At 41.0% G+C, this 16814-nt stretch overlaps 1 protein-coding gene across 1 annotated transcript in view; it reads left to right on the top strand.

Moving 5' to 3' along the window:
- The window catches only part of ADGRD1 (adhesion G protein-coupled receptor D1), a 240924-nt gene that overhangs the window by 152159 nt on the left and 71951 nt on the right, over positions 1-16814 (top strand). Inside the window, exons 17-18 of the mRNA XM_077835220.1 lie at positions 7399-7502; positions 12198-12309. Of these exons, the coding sequence (XP_077691346.1) occupies positions 7399-7502; positions 12198-12309 (216 nt within the window). The remainder of the gene's footprint in view (positions 1-7398; positions 7503-12197; positions 12310-16814) is intronic.

Genomic DNA, 16814 nt, shown 5'->3' with positions numbered 1-16814 from the left:
GTTGAGTGTCCTACTGCATAGTGTGACTCTCAGATGCTCCTTTACTTTATTCGTTTGGTATCTGATAAATTGTGGCTTCATTAAAAGAGAGTCTCTGTTGACTCTGTGTGGTGGACTTTTTCTTCTTTAAGTAGAAATTGTACAATGCCTGTGAGTTACGTACTTACTCCTCCCAACAAATTCTCCCCACAAATTTCATTTTGTGCATGTCAAAGACATACTTATGGTCTCAGCAGGTCTATTTCCAAAGGGAGCCTTATAAAGTAAGCTCAGAATGTTAATTTGAAAATTGTAGTCCAAGGTCCCTAAGCAAAGTGCTCTGGCAAGCTGAAGGAAATCAGCAATTTGTATTAGTTGGTATTTTGTTACTGTATAAATAAAGCCCCCTCTGGATTGAAAGTCAATTTTAGCAACCTTTCTGGAAGCAATCTGAAACATTTGCCTCATCAGCCAGGGCCGGCATTGCAATGTCTCTGAAATACTCTTGCCACCAAAGTTAATTATTCATCCCTTTCTTAATTTGATTAAGATTGCATTTGAGAGATGCATCTGCAATAGGGGCAATTGGTTCCTAGTTTTTAACCCAACAGGCAGAAAAAAATGGTTTCACATGACATTTATTTTTGTTGGCACCTATTTAGAGTTGATTTACACCTAGGATGCAGTAGCCAGATTGTCTCTTGGTAGATTACAGTTCAGTTGTACAAATAGGGTCGCAAAATATGTAATTGTATGTGACTTCATGATATTAATGATTCTTTTGAGAACAAACGTTTTTATAAAGGCTGACCAGAGGGGGCAGTGAAATATAACGTGCTACTGTGTCTGCATTCAGAGCAAGACTATAATTACCATGCCCCTCATTTCTACCAGACAGTCAAGGGAAAAAACAGCCTCATATTTTTATGTACGTACCATATAAAAGCAAAATAAACCCAACCCCGAATCCAACACAAATCTTCCTCTTCTTAAATAATTTGTCTCACCACACAAGGAAAAACACAGGGTGTATTTCATACCAGTAAGTAACATTATAAAATGCAAACCCTAGTTTTGGGTAACATTCTCTACAGATTGCATTGTGCTCAGGGATCTTTTCTTGAGATCTTTAAAATCACTATTTTTTTGGGCCTTTTTTTGTTTAAGTCAGGAACTTGTCTTTAAAAAAAGACACATTGATAATTGGAAAGAAAAAGGACAAAATAGTTTAACAAATCAGCAAATGCCATTGGTTTTGGTGGCTATACTTGTAAAACTGTCAGCTGAAGTCTATAGCATTACAGATGTCTTCAGGATCAAAGCTGACAAAACACGACGCAAGTCTATAAGGTTTGGAAACTCAGCTCTCTGGCACTTTGTCTCTAAAGACAAATATTTTATATTATGAGATTTTTTTTAAAAAAAGAATGTTTTAATTTAGTGCTTTAATTTAATTTAGTGTGAAAAATTCTGGCCTGTTTGGTCCCCGTGTACAAAACCAATAAATATCTGGGGAAAAGTCCAAAGAAAACATGGGGATCAACTAATTGTGGGGGACAAAGATTGAGAAAGAAGGGACAGGAGTACAGATTAAGGCCCAAAACAAGGGATCCAGAAAGGGGCATAGAACAGAGAATCCTGGACAATGCCCACTGCCCTGAGAGAGAATCTACGGCAGTGGTTCTCAAACTTATCTGATTCTGCCCCCCTTCTTTGTGTCTGTAGGCGTTTACGCCCCTGCCCGCCACCCAAGCACATGTGCTGATTAAAAAAACAAACAAACCATGCAACTCTCACTAAATATTAAAAACAGTAAGGCATTGATTCAGACAGAGCCAATGATCCATTGTAATAAGAGCAAGTCTACACTGTAGTTGATGCTTACAACTAAATGTACACACTGCGTCATAGCAAACGGATTCACGTACAGATGGCAACGACTTTGTATAATGCTATGCAAACTTAACCGAAATCTGTCAAAATGCACAGCGCCATCTAGAGTCAAAGGCACAGCACCATCTGAGGACCTGCTATGTCTGGAGGAATCAGCTTTGCTAGTTAATTCATTCCTCTGGGTAAAATTTGCTGTGTGCAGTAAGATATTTTTTCTCCCCTAAAGCTCCCCTTCCCCTCTGAATACATTCTGCCCCACACTCCTGTTGAGACCTCTGATCTAGGGAATCAGTGAATGCCAGTTTGACGGCCCTGGAGACTGAATCTTCTGTTTAAGCACAGAACAGATACAGCCTGGGTAAGCACAGTGTAATGTGCCCGAGCTCTCACCTGGAGGAGCCAGAGAGGATACTTCATAATTCCACGGCCCATTCCGTCTTTGGACAGTCTGAAGGGATCCCGAACATGATTGCCAGTTAGTGCCATACGTGCTGGTGGTTTCTGTGATCTGGCACTTGTCTGTTGGGAACTAGATTTATATCAACAAATTAATTTTGTAACAATTTTTTAGCCACCCTTAGCTGGATTTGAACCAGTAACACAGAGGTGAAAGATATATTCTGTCCCATCATAGAATTATAGAAATGTAGGGCTGGAAGGCACCTCAAGAGGTCATTTAGTCCATTCCCCTTATGCTAAGGCAGGGTTAAATATACCTAGACCATCCCTGACAGATGCTTGTCTATCCTGTTCTTTAAAAACTCTAATGATAGGAATTCCACAACCTCGCTAGGTAACCAGTACCAGGTTTAACTATCCTTATAGCTAGAAAGTTTTTTTTCCCCCTAATAGCCAAATTAAATCTCCCTTGCTGCAAGCTAAGCTGAATACTTCTTTTCTGACCCTCAGTGGACCTGAAGAACAATTGTTCTTCCTCTTCTTTACAACAGACTTTATATATTTTGTCCCATCCCCCTTAAGCGTCTTTTCTGTGACTAAACGTGCCAATTCTTTCAACCTTTTCCCATAAGTTATGTTTTCTAAATATATCTTAATATTAACAACAATTATAACTTGCATTGGGTAATATTTTTGATTGGTGAGTAAAATTGTATTCGTTTTTTCATTGTCATCATCATGATAAAGATAAGAGAATAAATGTTGTGCCTTAGGATTTCCAGGTTAGTTTTGTCCTTACAAGTCTCTGGAGTCATCTAGTCCCCTGAAACTTAGAGATAAATTTTTTACAGCCATGCAATGACTTTTCTTTCTTATGAGTAAATAACTGGGAAAAAATATCAGCAGAAAATAGATGCATTCAATAGATGGATACAACTATGAAACTGTTGAGTGTTTTTGCTATAGAGTTATGGGCATTTTCAGGGAGAAAGCTGTCAACATGGGGAAAAAAAAGATGGAAGATCATCTGGACAGTGAGCTTTTGTTTTGGTGTTTTGAGAGTCTGTAAAGAGTGCCACTAGGAAACATCTGTATTTTATGTATTTATGATTACTAACACCCAAGGCTATATCAACTTTCAACTTTCTACAGAGCGTTACACTGTATGAAAATGACCCATACAGTCAGAGAAGTCATGAAGCAAAATCCGTCACAAGCAAGGAAAAATTCTTTGGTGAAATGGAACAATCCTGAGCCTTGGTCTCATCAGAATTCTTCACAGATTGCTCAGGGTTGCCCTTGATGCTCTTTAATCTTCTTTCCTTTAGTTAGCTTCTTTGGAATGAAAAAGAAAGCCTTATGGTACAATATAATCTAGCTGCATCATTAATGGAACAGATGGTCATTTTTGTCTTGGACTATAAAATTGTATAGCTAGGTATCTGTCCTTTTTGGCAAGGTTACCTGCTTGAATTTCATGTTATACAATAAGCAATATTAAAAATCTGAAAAATCCACAAAAACATGACGAGGGGACAAATTTAAATGAAATCAGTGTATTAGGAATGATACTCTGTTTCCCCTCACCCTCAGGAAACTGTTTCTTTGTAACTCATGGTGCATGGTCATTTGTGGTTCCAGGTCCCCTTTTAAAAAAATATGTATGTTATATTTCATAATGAGATCTATGTCTGGTTGGAACGTGTCATTGAGATAACAGCAGGTATGTGCGAGAAGGCAGGAAAGAGCTGGTGCTTGAAATATGGCATATCTACTCTCCCGCACCATTTTCTATGGCTATTCCAGTCTTCTGGAATAAGGCCCTGAGCCCCAGAGATCATCTCATGCCTTCCTATAGCATTGCATCCCACTCCCTGGAATTCACGTGGTAAAGAGCTTTTCTGTGTAATACCCATGCCCATTGATCACTATTGTTACTAGTTGGCATGTAAACTTCTCTGTGTCTGTCTCTGATCTGATGGTTTAGTTTGTTTGTTTGAATGATAGCAGCCCACACATTTTTTCCAGTATATCCATGTGGCTGAAGGAGTATATTAATGGAAGATTGAGTACCAGAGCTTTGCCAGAGGCAGATCATTACAAGACAGAGCTGGGGATTTATTAAGGGCCTAAGAGGCTGAGTACTTTCAAATCTCCATGGCTTCAGTGAGCTGAGGGTACTTGCCACCTCACAGAACTGGGCCCTAAATGAACCATTTTAGGTTTTAATGTATTCCTCACATCAACCGTTGTTGTGGACAGTAGTTTTCTTTTCATTCCTTGTTCTGAGGAATATAGGTTCAAGCCTGGAAATCCTAGATGCATGGAGCTCTCCTTGCCTTTAATAGGACTGAGAGGTGTTGGGTGATTTGGAGTGTATACGTCATCTTAATTCATTACTGTGGATAATTTCTGAGACTCATAAATTAGAGATGGAAAAGGCTTGTTAGGTAATTCTTGTTTATCTTTAACTTAACAAGAGTGAAAAAACTGAAGGCTTTGCCTTTATAAAAAAATAAAATAAAATAACCTATGTTTACTTACTTCCACTAGGTGGATCCTCTGGCTTTCATATATTGACTCCCCAGACATGATAATAAGAGGCTACCTTTCAGTTACAGCCCTTATCTGCACTCCTTAATGCAAATAGTATCCCATGGTAGTGTAAATTTCAATCACTGGTGAGCAACTGTGACCTCTGGGTTGGGCATTTTCTGGCAGTTGGTGTCTCGCTGGAGGTATGGAGAGCCCAAAGCAGAGCTCTTAACCACTAGGAAATGTTGAGCCCAGTGGTCCTGTTTATCCAGTTGAAACTTACACGTTAAAATCCTAGCTCCCACAAAGCCTATGGACCGGCAGGTGCCCCATAACAAAAGACATGAATGTCCTAGCAATCAGGGGATATGGTCTGTATGTTTTGTGCATGTACATCCCTGATCCAGAAACATCTCCTAAACTTTGCCCACCTCCCCCACAAATTATTCGTATTGCAGGAGTAATCTGAGGGGGATGGCACACAAGGGGGCACAGTTGGGATGTTTTTGTAGGGTTAATGTGCACTCCTCTCTGTGGTCCAACATTTTGACTCAATATTTGGAGCTAACCAAGTCAGTGGCAAGAAATGTGTCTTGTCTCTGGCTGAAAGAGAAAATACGAAAAGGCCATATCACATTTCCTGGGGACTGTAGTATCATAGCAACGGTTGTCTGTCTCACTCCTGTGCTGCTGTATCATTTAATGCTTCACAGCCTTTCCTCAAGGGTGGAATCCATGCCACTGTAAAAATTACTGCCCATGAATTGGTACAGTTGTTGGATAATTACAGTACAAAAAATGTATATCTACAAAATACATCATTATTGACTCTATTTAGAGTGAACGGTTGCTTCTGCATAAGAATACGGGATTTTATCTCCCCCTCCCCCCCCAAGGACTTTTAATGGAAAGCTGATTATTAAAGCTGGTGAGAAATTTTTTGTCAAAATGCTTTTTGTTGGAAAATGCTAATTTGTTGAAACTGAAACCCTTCATGGTGAAGGATTGGTTTCCACAAATTTCCCACATCAAAAAAATTATGCCAAAAAAGTGTCAAGATTATTAAAACATCCTTATTTTATTAAAACATCCCTATTTCTACATTTTTCAAGTGACAAATTCACTTTTTTTGGTTTGAAACAACCTTTTGTTTAGAAATATAAATTAATTTGTTAGTTTTTTAAAAAGTGAAAAGGCCGTAATTGAAATGAAATGTTTTGAATTATCTAAACAAAACATTTTGTTTGACCGGATCTAGATGTGGAGTTTGACTTTTAAACTGATTTAGGATGGGGAATTTTTATTTTTAATTCTTGCAGGATGGGAAAATGGTCCCCTGCCCAACTATCCTTTACTATATGTTAATAGTGCCTGGCTCCCTTAACTAGATGTGGCTTTTCTTGTCACTTTTCCTCCAAACTGAGGACTTTACATGGAAAATGAGAACACTGTTCCTGAATAATTTATGATCAACAGCAGAAACAGAGACTTTGTTCTACCCTAGCACTTGTGTTGGCAAAACTTTTGTTGGTCACAGGGGGTGTGAAAAAACACACCCCTGACCTACATAAGTTTCACCAACTAAAGCACTGGTGTGGACAGCGCTGTCAGTGGGAGATTCTCTCCCGCTGACATAGCTACTGCCACTCATTGGGGGTGGTTTAATTATCCCGGCGGGAGAGCTCTCTCCTGTCGGCATAGCGCAGCTGAAGCAATACAGATTTGCCGCTGTAAGGTCCGTAGTGTAGACATAGCCAGAGTCCCTGCCCTGAGGAACTAGAGAATATCCATGTCACAGAATGCATCACCTTAATGATCACCCTGATTAACATGGAGAGGCCAAGGATTCAGTGCTTATGGAAATTGAATTCCTTCTTTGCCCCTACAGAAGGTCCCTCCAGGTCAGAGTTGAGGGTGATGTGAGAGGTTCACATTTCTGCTGCCCATGCTTTAGCTCGTTCTGTGATTCTGTGCAGGACTTCATATCACTAGTGTCAATCTGGCTTCTTTAATGGGCACTACAAATACGACACATAAAAAAGATTACAGTATTGTTTGGAAACCACCTGTAAGCAGCCATGATTTACTGGCTGCCTTGGTTTGTCAGGTCTCACTATTGCGGAGCACTGACAGCATTTATACAATGTAAGTTATTGCAGTGTGAGAGCATTTGCAAAGTGTCATAAAAGTTTTAAAAAAGCTAAACAACCCTTGCCTTTGCTTGTACAGCCTGGATAAACTGCTTTCTATTGCGTTATCTAATCTCAGGGTTGACACTATCACAGCAATGTAGATTAAACCGAACCTCTTCTGAGGAAATACAGTCGTAGGAAATACAAGAGAGGAACCAAAATGACACAGAAATCTGAGAGCCCATGGTGTTTGACTTTAGGTTCAGATAGTTCAATACATTTCTCTTGCTAGAACTTGCTGATATAGGGATGTGTGCACTGGGGTGGAGCTACAGTCTAAAGAAGAACAAAGCCACATTACCTGAATTACCACATAGAGTGGGCAGACCTTCACCAGAATATATGGTTCTCTAGCATAATCAATTAATAGATTACATTTTTGTTTTCCCTTTTTGCACAGCTGACTCCTCAACACCAGATGGTGCTGTCATCCATCACTTACATCGGCTGCTCCCTGTCCATCTTCTGTTTGACTATCACTCTGGTCACGTTTGCTATACTGTCGTGAGTAATTTTAACTGTATACCTGCTGAGCAAATATCACCCTAAAAGTCTGGCAGTTTAATGCAAACATTTTCATTTCAGACCACCGAACTGGATATTTTCAGGTGTTCAAAGATTATTAATTCCCTAAGCCCCTTTAATTAGATTCTACACATAAATTTGTAACGGTTGGTTGTTCCTCAGTTTAATTTCCCAGAATGGGAAAGTCTTTAAATAGCAACTTACATCCTTGTAATATATATCTCGTTTTGCTCTGGTTTTAGAATTTGAAAAGAGGGTTTGAGGCTGGTATCAGGGCTGATACTGAGGTCGATGGGAGTTTAGCCTGAGTAAGGACTGCAGGACTGGGACTTCACGTTTGCCTTTATGTTCATCCGAAGCAAGGCTGTATAAAGAGGCATGACAGGATGCAGGGGCAATGCTTCCTTCTTGTCGCTCATCCTCTTGTGCTGCAGGCATTTGGGAAGGGGTTATTAGAACGGCCACCGAAAGCCCAGGGAGAAGAGACTGCTGTGGCAAAAACTCTCACGGTGAAACACTGCACCTTCTGAGGTCAAGTTGAGTTTTGCAGTTGCCTTCAATGGGGCCAGGGTAAGGAATGGTGGAAGCTCCCTAAAAGTCAGGGGGCCACCAGCGCCTGAACCATGGCCCTACTCCTTGTGCCGCCCCTTCTCCCTGAGCCCCCACCTTTTGTGCTGCACCTTCCCCCGAGGCCCCACTCGTGCGCCACCTCTTTCCCCCAAGACTCTGCCCCCCTACCCCACTGCTTGCTTCTCTCTGTCCCGTCCCCTCCCCGCCATCACTCGCCCTTATGGCTGCTTTTAAAAGTGATGGGGCCATGGCCCCCGCCTTTTCCGCGGCCCCGGCGAGGATTTTACCCTCAGGGTTTAAGTGTGATGGAAGTGCTTCAAAGGACTTCTGCTGGCCCCACTGCATGGGGATGAATTTCACAGCAGGCTGGGAAGAGATTTTAATTTTTGGTTACGATGTTCTTTGCTTTCAGTCCGCTGTGAATACATCATTGCTTGCTGCTGCCTTATTTCTGTGGAGACGCTTCCCCACTCTTACTAAAGGCAACTTTATGGGTGTAACAATGTAATTGTTAATCAGCTTCTCTCTAGGATGCTGAGACAGCTCGCTAGTGACCTGTTTGGGGACTGATGCAGAGCCTTGCGTGGTCCTTTGCACAGGGATGAATTCCACCCATTATTTTTTCAAAGAGCTTCGTCATCTAGACGTAGGGAAATGCGTAGTCACTCTTTTTCCAGCTGGATTTGCCTGCTCTACCATGTTTCTTTCATAGTTTAAGTGGCTGCCACTAACTTGTACCTAAAATTAGGTTGAGTCAATCTTATACTGAGCCCGAAAAATTATCCAAGAGACTTCTCAAAGCAATTTCTGAGTTGTGTTACTTGGGCCTTGACTTAGACAGTGAACAAAATACAATGGGCAGCACACTGCAGTATAGAGACCAAAAACCAAGGTGATGAAAATGAGAATAGAATGCACTCAGAAAGGACCCACATCATGCCAGCCAATTTGTTTACCACAGTGAGAATTCAGACAGAGAGTGAGACTCCCAGGGATGGATACAGAATATAATTTGGGGAGGTAGCAATTAATGCTGCATTTTGATAAGTCACTCACCTGTAGATACTAGTACAATGCAGTATTATAAAAATATGGAAATGATGGGATTGATTCTCCACTCACTCACTTTGGTGTAACTCCTTTGACTTCACTGGAGTTATTCCTGGCTTACATCTGTGTAAGTGAGATGAAAATCAAGCCCAGTGTAGTTAATTGTGAAGAGCGGTAAGATGATTTGGCTATGAAAGATACCAGATACAACCACATTAACACAGAAACTAATTGTTAAAAATGAAAATGGATTAAAATGCCATTTACATATTTAAAGAAAACCCCAACATCCCCAAATTGCTTGTTACTCTTCTGAAGAATCTATAGCCTAGACCCTGATCTCAAGTTTTATTGCCTAAAAGATGGTCTAGATAATACTTAGTCCTGCCATGAGTGCAGGGACCTGGACTAGACGACCTCTCAAGGTCCCTTCCAGTCCTATGATTCTATGTAGAACTTTAGAATTGACGCTGAAATATAAAATACTCAGTAGACTATAATGTATAGGAATGGGCAAGATGATGGAATAAATCTTTCCTATCTCTAATTTATATGAATTTGGCGTATATTTTTTACACAGAACTGAAACAATTATATCACATCATCCTACCTTTGTTTTCAAGCTCTTACTCTACTTCTGCTGGCCTCATTTTCAAACAGTCCCTTAGTAGGACAAACAAATCCAACAAACCAAGTGAAATTCACTCCAGTGCTTGTGCTAAAGCCCTCTGCACAACTTCAGCCTCCTGTTAGTAATGTGAAAGCCCTTTAGTGGTCTCTCTGCACTGGAAGACTTTTGCCATCGAGCTCTTGAGACAGTTAGGAGGATGAAATAGACATTTATCATTGTTTATTATTTGTATAACAACAGTATCAACTGAAGTCAGGGCCCACTGTGCTCGGTGCTGTACAAACACACAGTAAGATACAGTCCTTGCCCCAAAGACCTTACAATCTAAATAGATAAGGCAAAGGACGGGAAGGGAAACAGAGGCACAGAGAGAGGCAGTGACTTGCCCAAGGTCACACACCAAATCAGTGGCAGAGCTGGGAACAGAATCCTTGTCCATTGAGCCCAGTCCAGGGCCTTAGCCACTAGACCAACTGCCTCCTAATCATTCAAGGGCTTATCTGTTCACTCAAGTGTAATTTCTGAGCATCCTGTTAAGAGGACCAGGTTTAGAAGCTGGATTATATGAGGCGTTTATTGCCCTACAGCAACAACAAAACACTAGTTGTCATGTTTGTTTAGTTTGTTCCAACACTGTGATATTCCTTCTAAGTCTCCTGGTCTGAGAGGCCATGCATGGACGCACTGTGCCCAGCTGGAGCTCTGAGGCACTATGATAATATAACACATGGAAACACCAGTTTCCAAAGGGCTCCAAAGGCTACATGTGTGTTCTTGGGCAGTCAGCACCTTTGCTAGTGGGAGATCTACTCCATGGATCCCTCGCTGCTTCTGACTGTGAGAGCAGAACAGCGGATGGGAGAAGGTTTGGGAAGGAAAGGAGCTATGTTACTTCATACAGCTCCCAGGAAGACACCTGGGCTGTGGAGCCTATAGGGAAACGGGAAACATCAGAAGACTTAAAAGAAGAGCTTGGACACAGCTTATAGTCACAAGGCTGAGTTACACCATTCATACATAGCATTTCTTTGAAACCATGTCATGTCACTTAAAATAATTTGATTAGTTTTTACTGGAGGACAGGACCTCATTGGACAACTGAAGGGAAATGTTGCAAACTAGTTTTAAATGGCTGTGAGCTAAGCAGAGTGGAATCTGTTGAGTTCTTAGCTTCTGTACACACTGGCAACAGATGGCCAGTGTCTAAGAGTGCTGCAGCCTTACTTGCTTTCTGGATTGGTGATGCTTCAGTTTATGTCTACATGAAGTTCATAACTAGAAAGACACTGGCACTGTGCAACACTACGTGTCTTTGAATTACTTGTAGGACATAGATAGACAGACCTCTATGTCTCTTCAATAAACCCTTGATATTCTAAATGGGTGTTGGCTAAAATGATTACAAAAAAAGCCAACACGACAAAAAAGCTGTACTTGTTTTCCACCTAGTCTGTGTCATTGTGTCATCTGGTGGCGGGCATTATATGATGTATCATCATGAGCAGTTGGCAATGCGGCGAGATGTGTAGGAAAGATGGAAGTGCCTATCTTTGTGTACGGACAGTACTATCATTCATGATGCCAAACATCCAGCCCAGTTACTGAAAGGGTTAAAACTGATAGATAGGGACTGGCAGGCATTGGATTAAATAAGAAAATCTGCTGTCCCTAAATCTTCTTCTCTTTTTAGAATCAAATTATGTTGAGGATCTGAAATATTCAGACAAGTGGAGGTTTTTCACTTCCTGGTTGTGGCTGGGAAATGAAGCAAGAGTGCCAGAAAACTTTTAAGAAAGTGTGTTGTTCTCTTAGGATTTTCAGCCTGCTTTTCTAGAGCTAAGAGAGAAAGGTTCAGACTTTTTGTATTGTGTTAATGCCCAGGTGACATCACCAGGGTCAGGGCCCCACTGAGCTAGGTATTGCACAGATACGCAGAAAGATACAGTGCCCGCCCTGCCCCGAAGCTGGCAATCTTATCCAAGTCAAACCTAAATCTGAGCCTTTTTAGGGTCACTCATTCCTACTGAAATAGGCATAAAATGCTTGTGTTGAATACAAGTTAAAATCAAGCTGTGATGTCATTTGGGCTGGATTCTGCAAGATGTGGAGGGTCTTCTGCAAGGTGCTGATCTGCCTCTGTGCCCACTGACATCCTTCAGTGCTCAGCACCTTTCAGGATCGGGCCCTTTATTAATACTCTTCCACCCATTACTAGTAGAGCTACTTAATGTGCACCTCGATCCTTTTGGTTTGTTCAGTGTTGTGTCAGCATATTGGGAAACCTGATTAAACACAGCTTAATCCTGAAGGAAGAAAGAACTCAAAACCGCATCATAAAAAATAACCCCATGCAAATAAATCATAAATGTATTACTGCTTCTTGGAATATTGTTTTACTCATAAGCCTTTCCTCCTTCGCCCAGATCTGTCAGCACCATGCGTAATCAACGCTACCACATCCACGCCAACCTGTCCTTTGCCATCCTGGTGGCTCAGATCCTGCTTCTCATCAGCTTTCAATTCAGCCCTGGAATGGTAAGTATTTAAAAGCACATTTTGCCTTTTTTTTTTTTTTGGCAAGTCACCTCCATGGACGTAAATATAGCATGCCAAGAGCAAGATTGTGTGTATTACAACCTTTCTCTTATTTTAAACACACCTCTAAGCCAAATATCCTAACCCACAGCACAAGACAAAGCAAGTTAAAGGCTTTTATACCCCCAAACTATTTTATCTCTGCATCCGTCCGTGCTTGGCATTTGAAAAATAAAAACAGAGATGCTGATCATCAAATATATGAAACTATTTCTATTCTGTTCCATTCTACCTAGATTCTCATACTGCCCTCATCACCATAGTGTCCAAACACCTTAGTGCATTAATTATTCTAACTAACATCTATCACGTTTGGTTCATCCTTTCTCTCCAGGGAGGAAATTGCATGTGCTGTAGCATTTTGTATAGGTAGGATTTTTTCCCAGTATGTCCATATTGCATTAGACAAGGAAAATTGAAGAAATGCCCCTTGCATTTTGAGTGGAAAGAGTTGAGGTTTCTGGTGGTCCTAGTTCCTGTGGCAGTTAAGTTCTTCAGTCTTGGACTAGCTCCTGAGAAAGCTCTGTCTCCTGCACAGATGAGCTTTACTTGTGTGGCAGAAAGTTCTGTTGTGCTAAGGAACATAATTGTTGACCACAGTCCTTATCCTGGAGTTTTAGATGATTTTTTGGCTGTCATGGCCTTAGGCAATTTGAGCAAATTGAAGATAAGGACGAAGACCTTAAACTTGATTCAGTATTCTATGGAAAACCAGTGCAGAGAGTGAAGACAGGTTTGATGTGCTTGGGATAGCCATGCTGCTGAAGAGACGCGCTGCAGGGTTCTGCACTGGCTGGAGTTTCCTAAGGGCTGATGGCTCCTTGCCCCAGGTATAAGCATTGTTGTAGTTCAGGTGGAAGGTGATGAAGGTGTGCATAACCAAAGCCAGGTCATCGTCTACCAATATGGGACAGAGTTTCTTAGCCAGGCAGAGATGGTAGAGAGCATTACTTGAGGGTGCTGCTTTGTGAGTATGGACTGAATTGACCAATTGTAGGTGTGTACCTGTTTTCAGGAAGGGACCGCTCCCACCTTGAAGTTCTTATAAGACTTTGAAAGCAATGTACTAACTTTTCATTTAAAACTATGGGCCATATTGAACTCTGAGATGTACTGGTCTTCAGTCTATGGACACATCCTGCAGATGAAAAGTTCCTTGCTCCAAGCAGCTGCAGGATCAGGACTGATACCATTTGTTAGACCAGAATAATAGGGATGTGCCAAGTTACCCACAACAGATGTAATGAGCAAATAGATCTGGCTTCCCACCAGAGGAAGAACATGTAATTTGTTACCATTGATGTACTGGTGTTTGTGACTTTTATTAAAAAAAGCTATTTAAAATTAACACAGGATCCTAAGATGTAAATTCTCTCCTGCATCAGGAGAAAACAAAATCTTATTTTTAGATAATGTTCCACAGCACTTCAGATTTTTAATAGAACAAAACTTGGCTGCTCTGGAGATCAGCGGCTGTACCATACTGCTTTTGACAACCAACATGCAGGTTCTTATTCATCTGTCATTCTTTCTGTTTTCAGTACAAGCACATATGAGAGTTGTGTGCTTTTCATTCGGGCAACACAAAACATAGGTAAATTTGTATTCAAATCAACTGGCATCCTGTGGGCTTCTGGTAAGTTGTTAATATCTGGCATTTACAGAGTTTTCATCTGAGGATCTAAAAGCACTTTGTAAAACTGGGTATCCTTATTTTCATTTTACAGAAGAGTGATCTGAAACACAGAGAGGGCAAAAAGTAGTAGAAGATCACCCAGTGAATCAATAGCAGAGCCAGGAATAGAATATAGGGAATCCTGATTTCTAATATCACACCATCTGGAGTCATCATAGAATCTCAGGGTTGGAAGGGACCTCAGAGGTCATCTAGTCCAACCCCCTGCTCAAAGCAGGACCAATCCCCAATTTTTAGCTGAGATCCCTAAATGGCCCCCTCAAGGATTGAACTCAGAACCCTGGGTTTAGCAGGCCAAATGCTCAAACCACTAAGCTATCCCTCCCTCTGTGGGAGGGAGGGAAGGAAGGAAGGAAGGATAGTCCCTGGGCTATACTTTTCTCACTAGTGGTCCATGCTGCCCTTCTCTCACCACATCTGCCAATATGGCCCAGTGTTTCTCATATCTTGGCACCCTTGCATTAGATGATGATGATTTTCAGGAGCAGTGTCATTTGTGGAGCCATGGCATTTGTCTTTCCACCCATGTGTCAGCCCCTGACGTGCACAGCTCAGGGGTGAAGGTTGACATAAAAACATGAAAGAAAAATGAACAATTCACCCCAAATTTCCTATCAGCTGAAACCTTAGCAGGTCCTGAGTGAACATGATAAGGTGCTGGGGAGAAAATGACAGCGAATGGTTTAACTTTAGATGGAAAATAAAATGCAGACTGCAGAAAACAGCAACAGTGATACAATCTGAAATAGAAAACAAGGGAAGTCTCTCACTAAAATAATGCTCAATAGATCAGGAAGGCTGCTAAAACTTCACCTAGAGGACAGTCTTGGGGGAAATAAAATACATATAGGGAATAAAACAACATTGACAAAAAAGATGATCTCATTGTCATGGTCTCTCTCTTGCAATTTCCACTGATACAGGGTTTTGAACAAAAGCCCTTTGGCTCCTCACCTGCTCTCCCCACCTAGTCTTTTAAAATGCTAAGAATTCTCAGTTGCCTTTCTGGTGAAGGCTCCTTCTTTATGGGTGGCTGTTGCCAAAGCTGACCATGTTCACCAAGCTCTTGGCCTCTTATGGTACTGTGGCCCTGTCTGCACGCATACGCGGATCGTTTAATTAAACCTCTTTAGTTAAGCTTATTCAGTGAAACCGATGCAAACTCCTGTGTAGACACTAATTTCATTTTAAGAGTTCTGTATTTCAATTTAGCTTAAACCTTCTCCAAGTTGACTTGAGCTAAACTGAACTAAGCCTGCTTTAAACCAGAATTAGAACAATGCTGGTTTAACTGAACTGCTTTAATATCACCCCTTAAGTAAAGTGGAGCAACTTTGCCTACAGACAGTCTCTAAGCGGAAGCTCTGTAGGTGCAGGAGGAAATTTGCATCCTATGGCTTTGATTCTCCAATGCTCTGGGCTTTGTGCTGTCATTTAAATGGGCATGAAGTGCTTCCAAATCAGAAGGGTAGTACTGTACACTCACTTTGCCCTGATGTAAACATAATCTAGGGCAAGGGAGAAATCAGCCTGTCAAACTGTTACTCAAGTTTACTTTCCTTTTCTCCTTTGTATTTTTAGCTTCAGGTATTCCCAGCACACCTATTTTAGTTAGTCAGGGCTCTAGATAGTGGGAAATTAAAGGCGCGAATTGATGTGAACCAATTTCAAGATAATTCCTTTCTTCCTTCCAACGCCTGCAACAATTTTTTTCAACATTTATTTAATTTCCCCTTTTGTGAGTCTAGAAGGGGCAGTCGGCGCCTACGATCTAATGGATGAGCTATAGTAATGGGGTCTTATTCTTTTTCTTCATCCAGCTCATACAATTAAAATAGCAATTAAGAATAATCAATTTTAAAATTAATAACAGCAGAATATGCAGTAAGTAAAAACTTTCAAGTACATGGTATGTTATTCCATGCACAAATATCAGCCATTTTCATTCTGTCACCCAGATTATATTTATTTTATATTAAGAAAGCAACAAAGCAAGGAAAAAAGTCTCCCTAAGAGAGCACAGTGTGCTTGTCTCCTCTATAGATGGCTGCAGCCAAGCACAAAATGGCCACTGCCTCCACAACAGTTAGGGGTCTTTTCTCCATTTAAAAGTACAGGAAACAGCATGTCATATATACCATATGAATTAAGGCCTGGATTTGTTCCTGGTTTTGCCATTTACTTTCTCTGAGACCTGAGCCAATGTATGTAGCCTCTCTGGGCTTCAGTTTCCCCACCAGTAAAATAAGGATAATTATATGTACGCATCATTATAAAGGTCTTTAAGAGCTATGGATGAAAAGCTCCTTGTAAGTATTAACTACATGATTATTATTGTTTTCGTTTGTTGCTGTGTTTGGATGGAAGATCCTTGGTGTTACAATTCATCCTTCTTATTATTCATGTGTCCTTGAAAGCTTTTACTTACTGAGTATTCTGCGGTTACTAATTTTAAAACTGATTACCTTTAATTGCTATTTTAATTGCATGGGCTGGAGGATACTGCACAAGAGAGAGAGAATTTACTCTCGGTGCTGTGGTTTGCTTCATCTTCTCTTTCTGCTAGAGATGGGCCTATCTAGTTAAGGCAAAAAAATTTCTATAAATCCTATATGCAACACAATGGTGTCTCTCACCCTTCAAATCCAAGAAGCTGGGACAGGATATCAGGGGAATCACCCAAAATTGCCCTGTTCTGTTCATTCCTTTTGAAACATCTGGCACTGGCCACTGTCAGAAGACAGGATAC

The sequence above is a fragment of the Eretmochelys imbricata genome, chromosome 15, assembly GCF_965152235.1.
Source record: "Eretmochelys imbricata isolate rEreImb1 chromosome 15, rEreImb1.hap1, whole genome shotgun sequence".
Lineage (NCBI taxonomy): Eukaryota > Metazoa > Chordata > Testudines > Cheloniidae > Eretmochelys > Eretmochelys imbricata.
The sequence above is the reverse complement of the archived record's forward strand: the minus strand, read 5'-3'. Positions and strand labels throughout refer to the sequence as shown.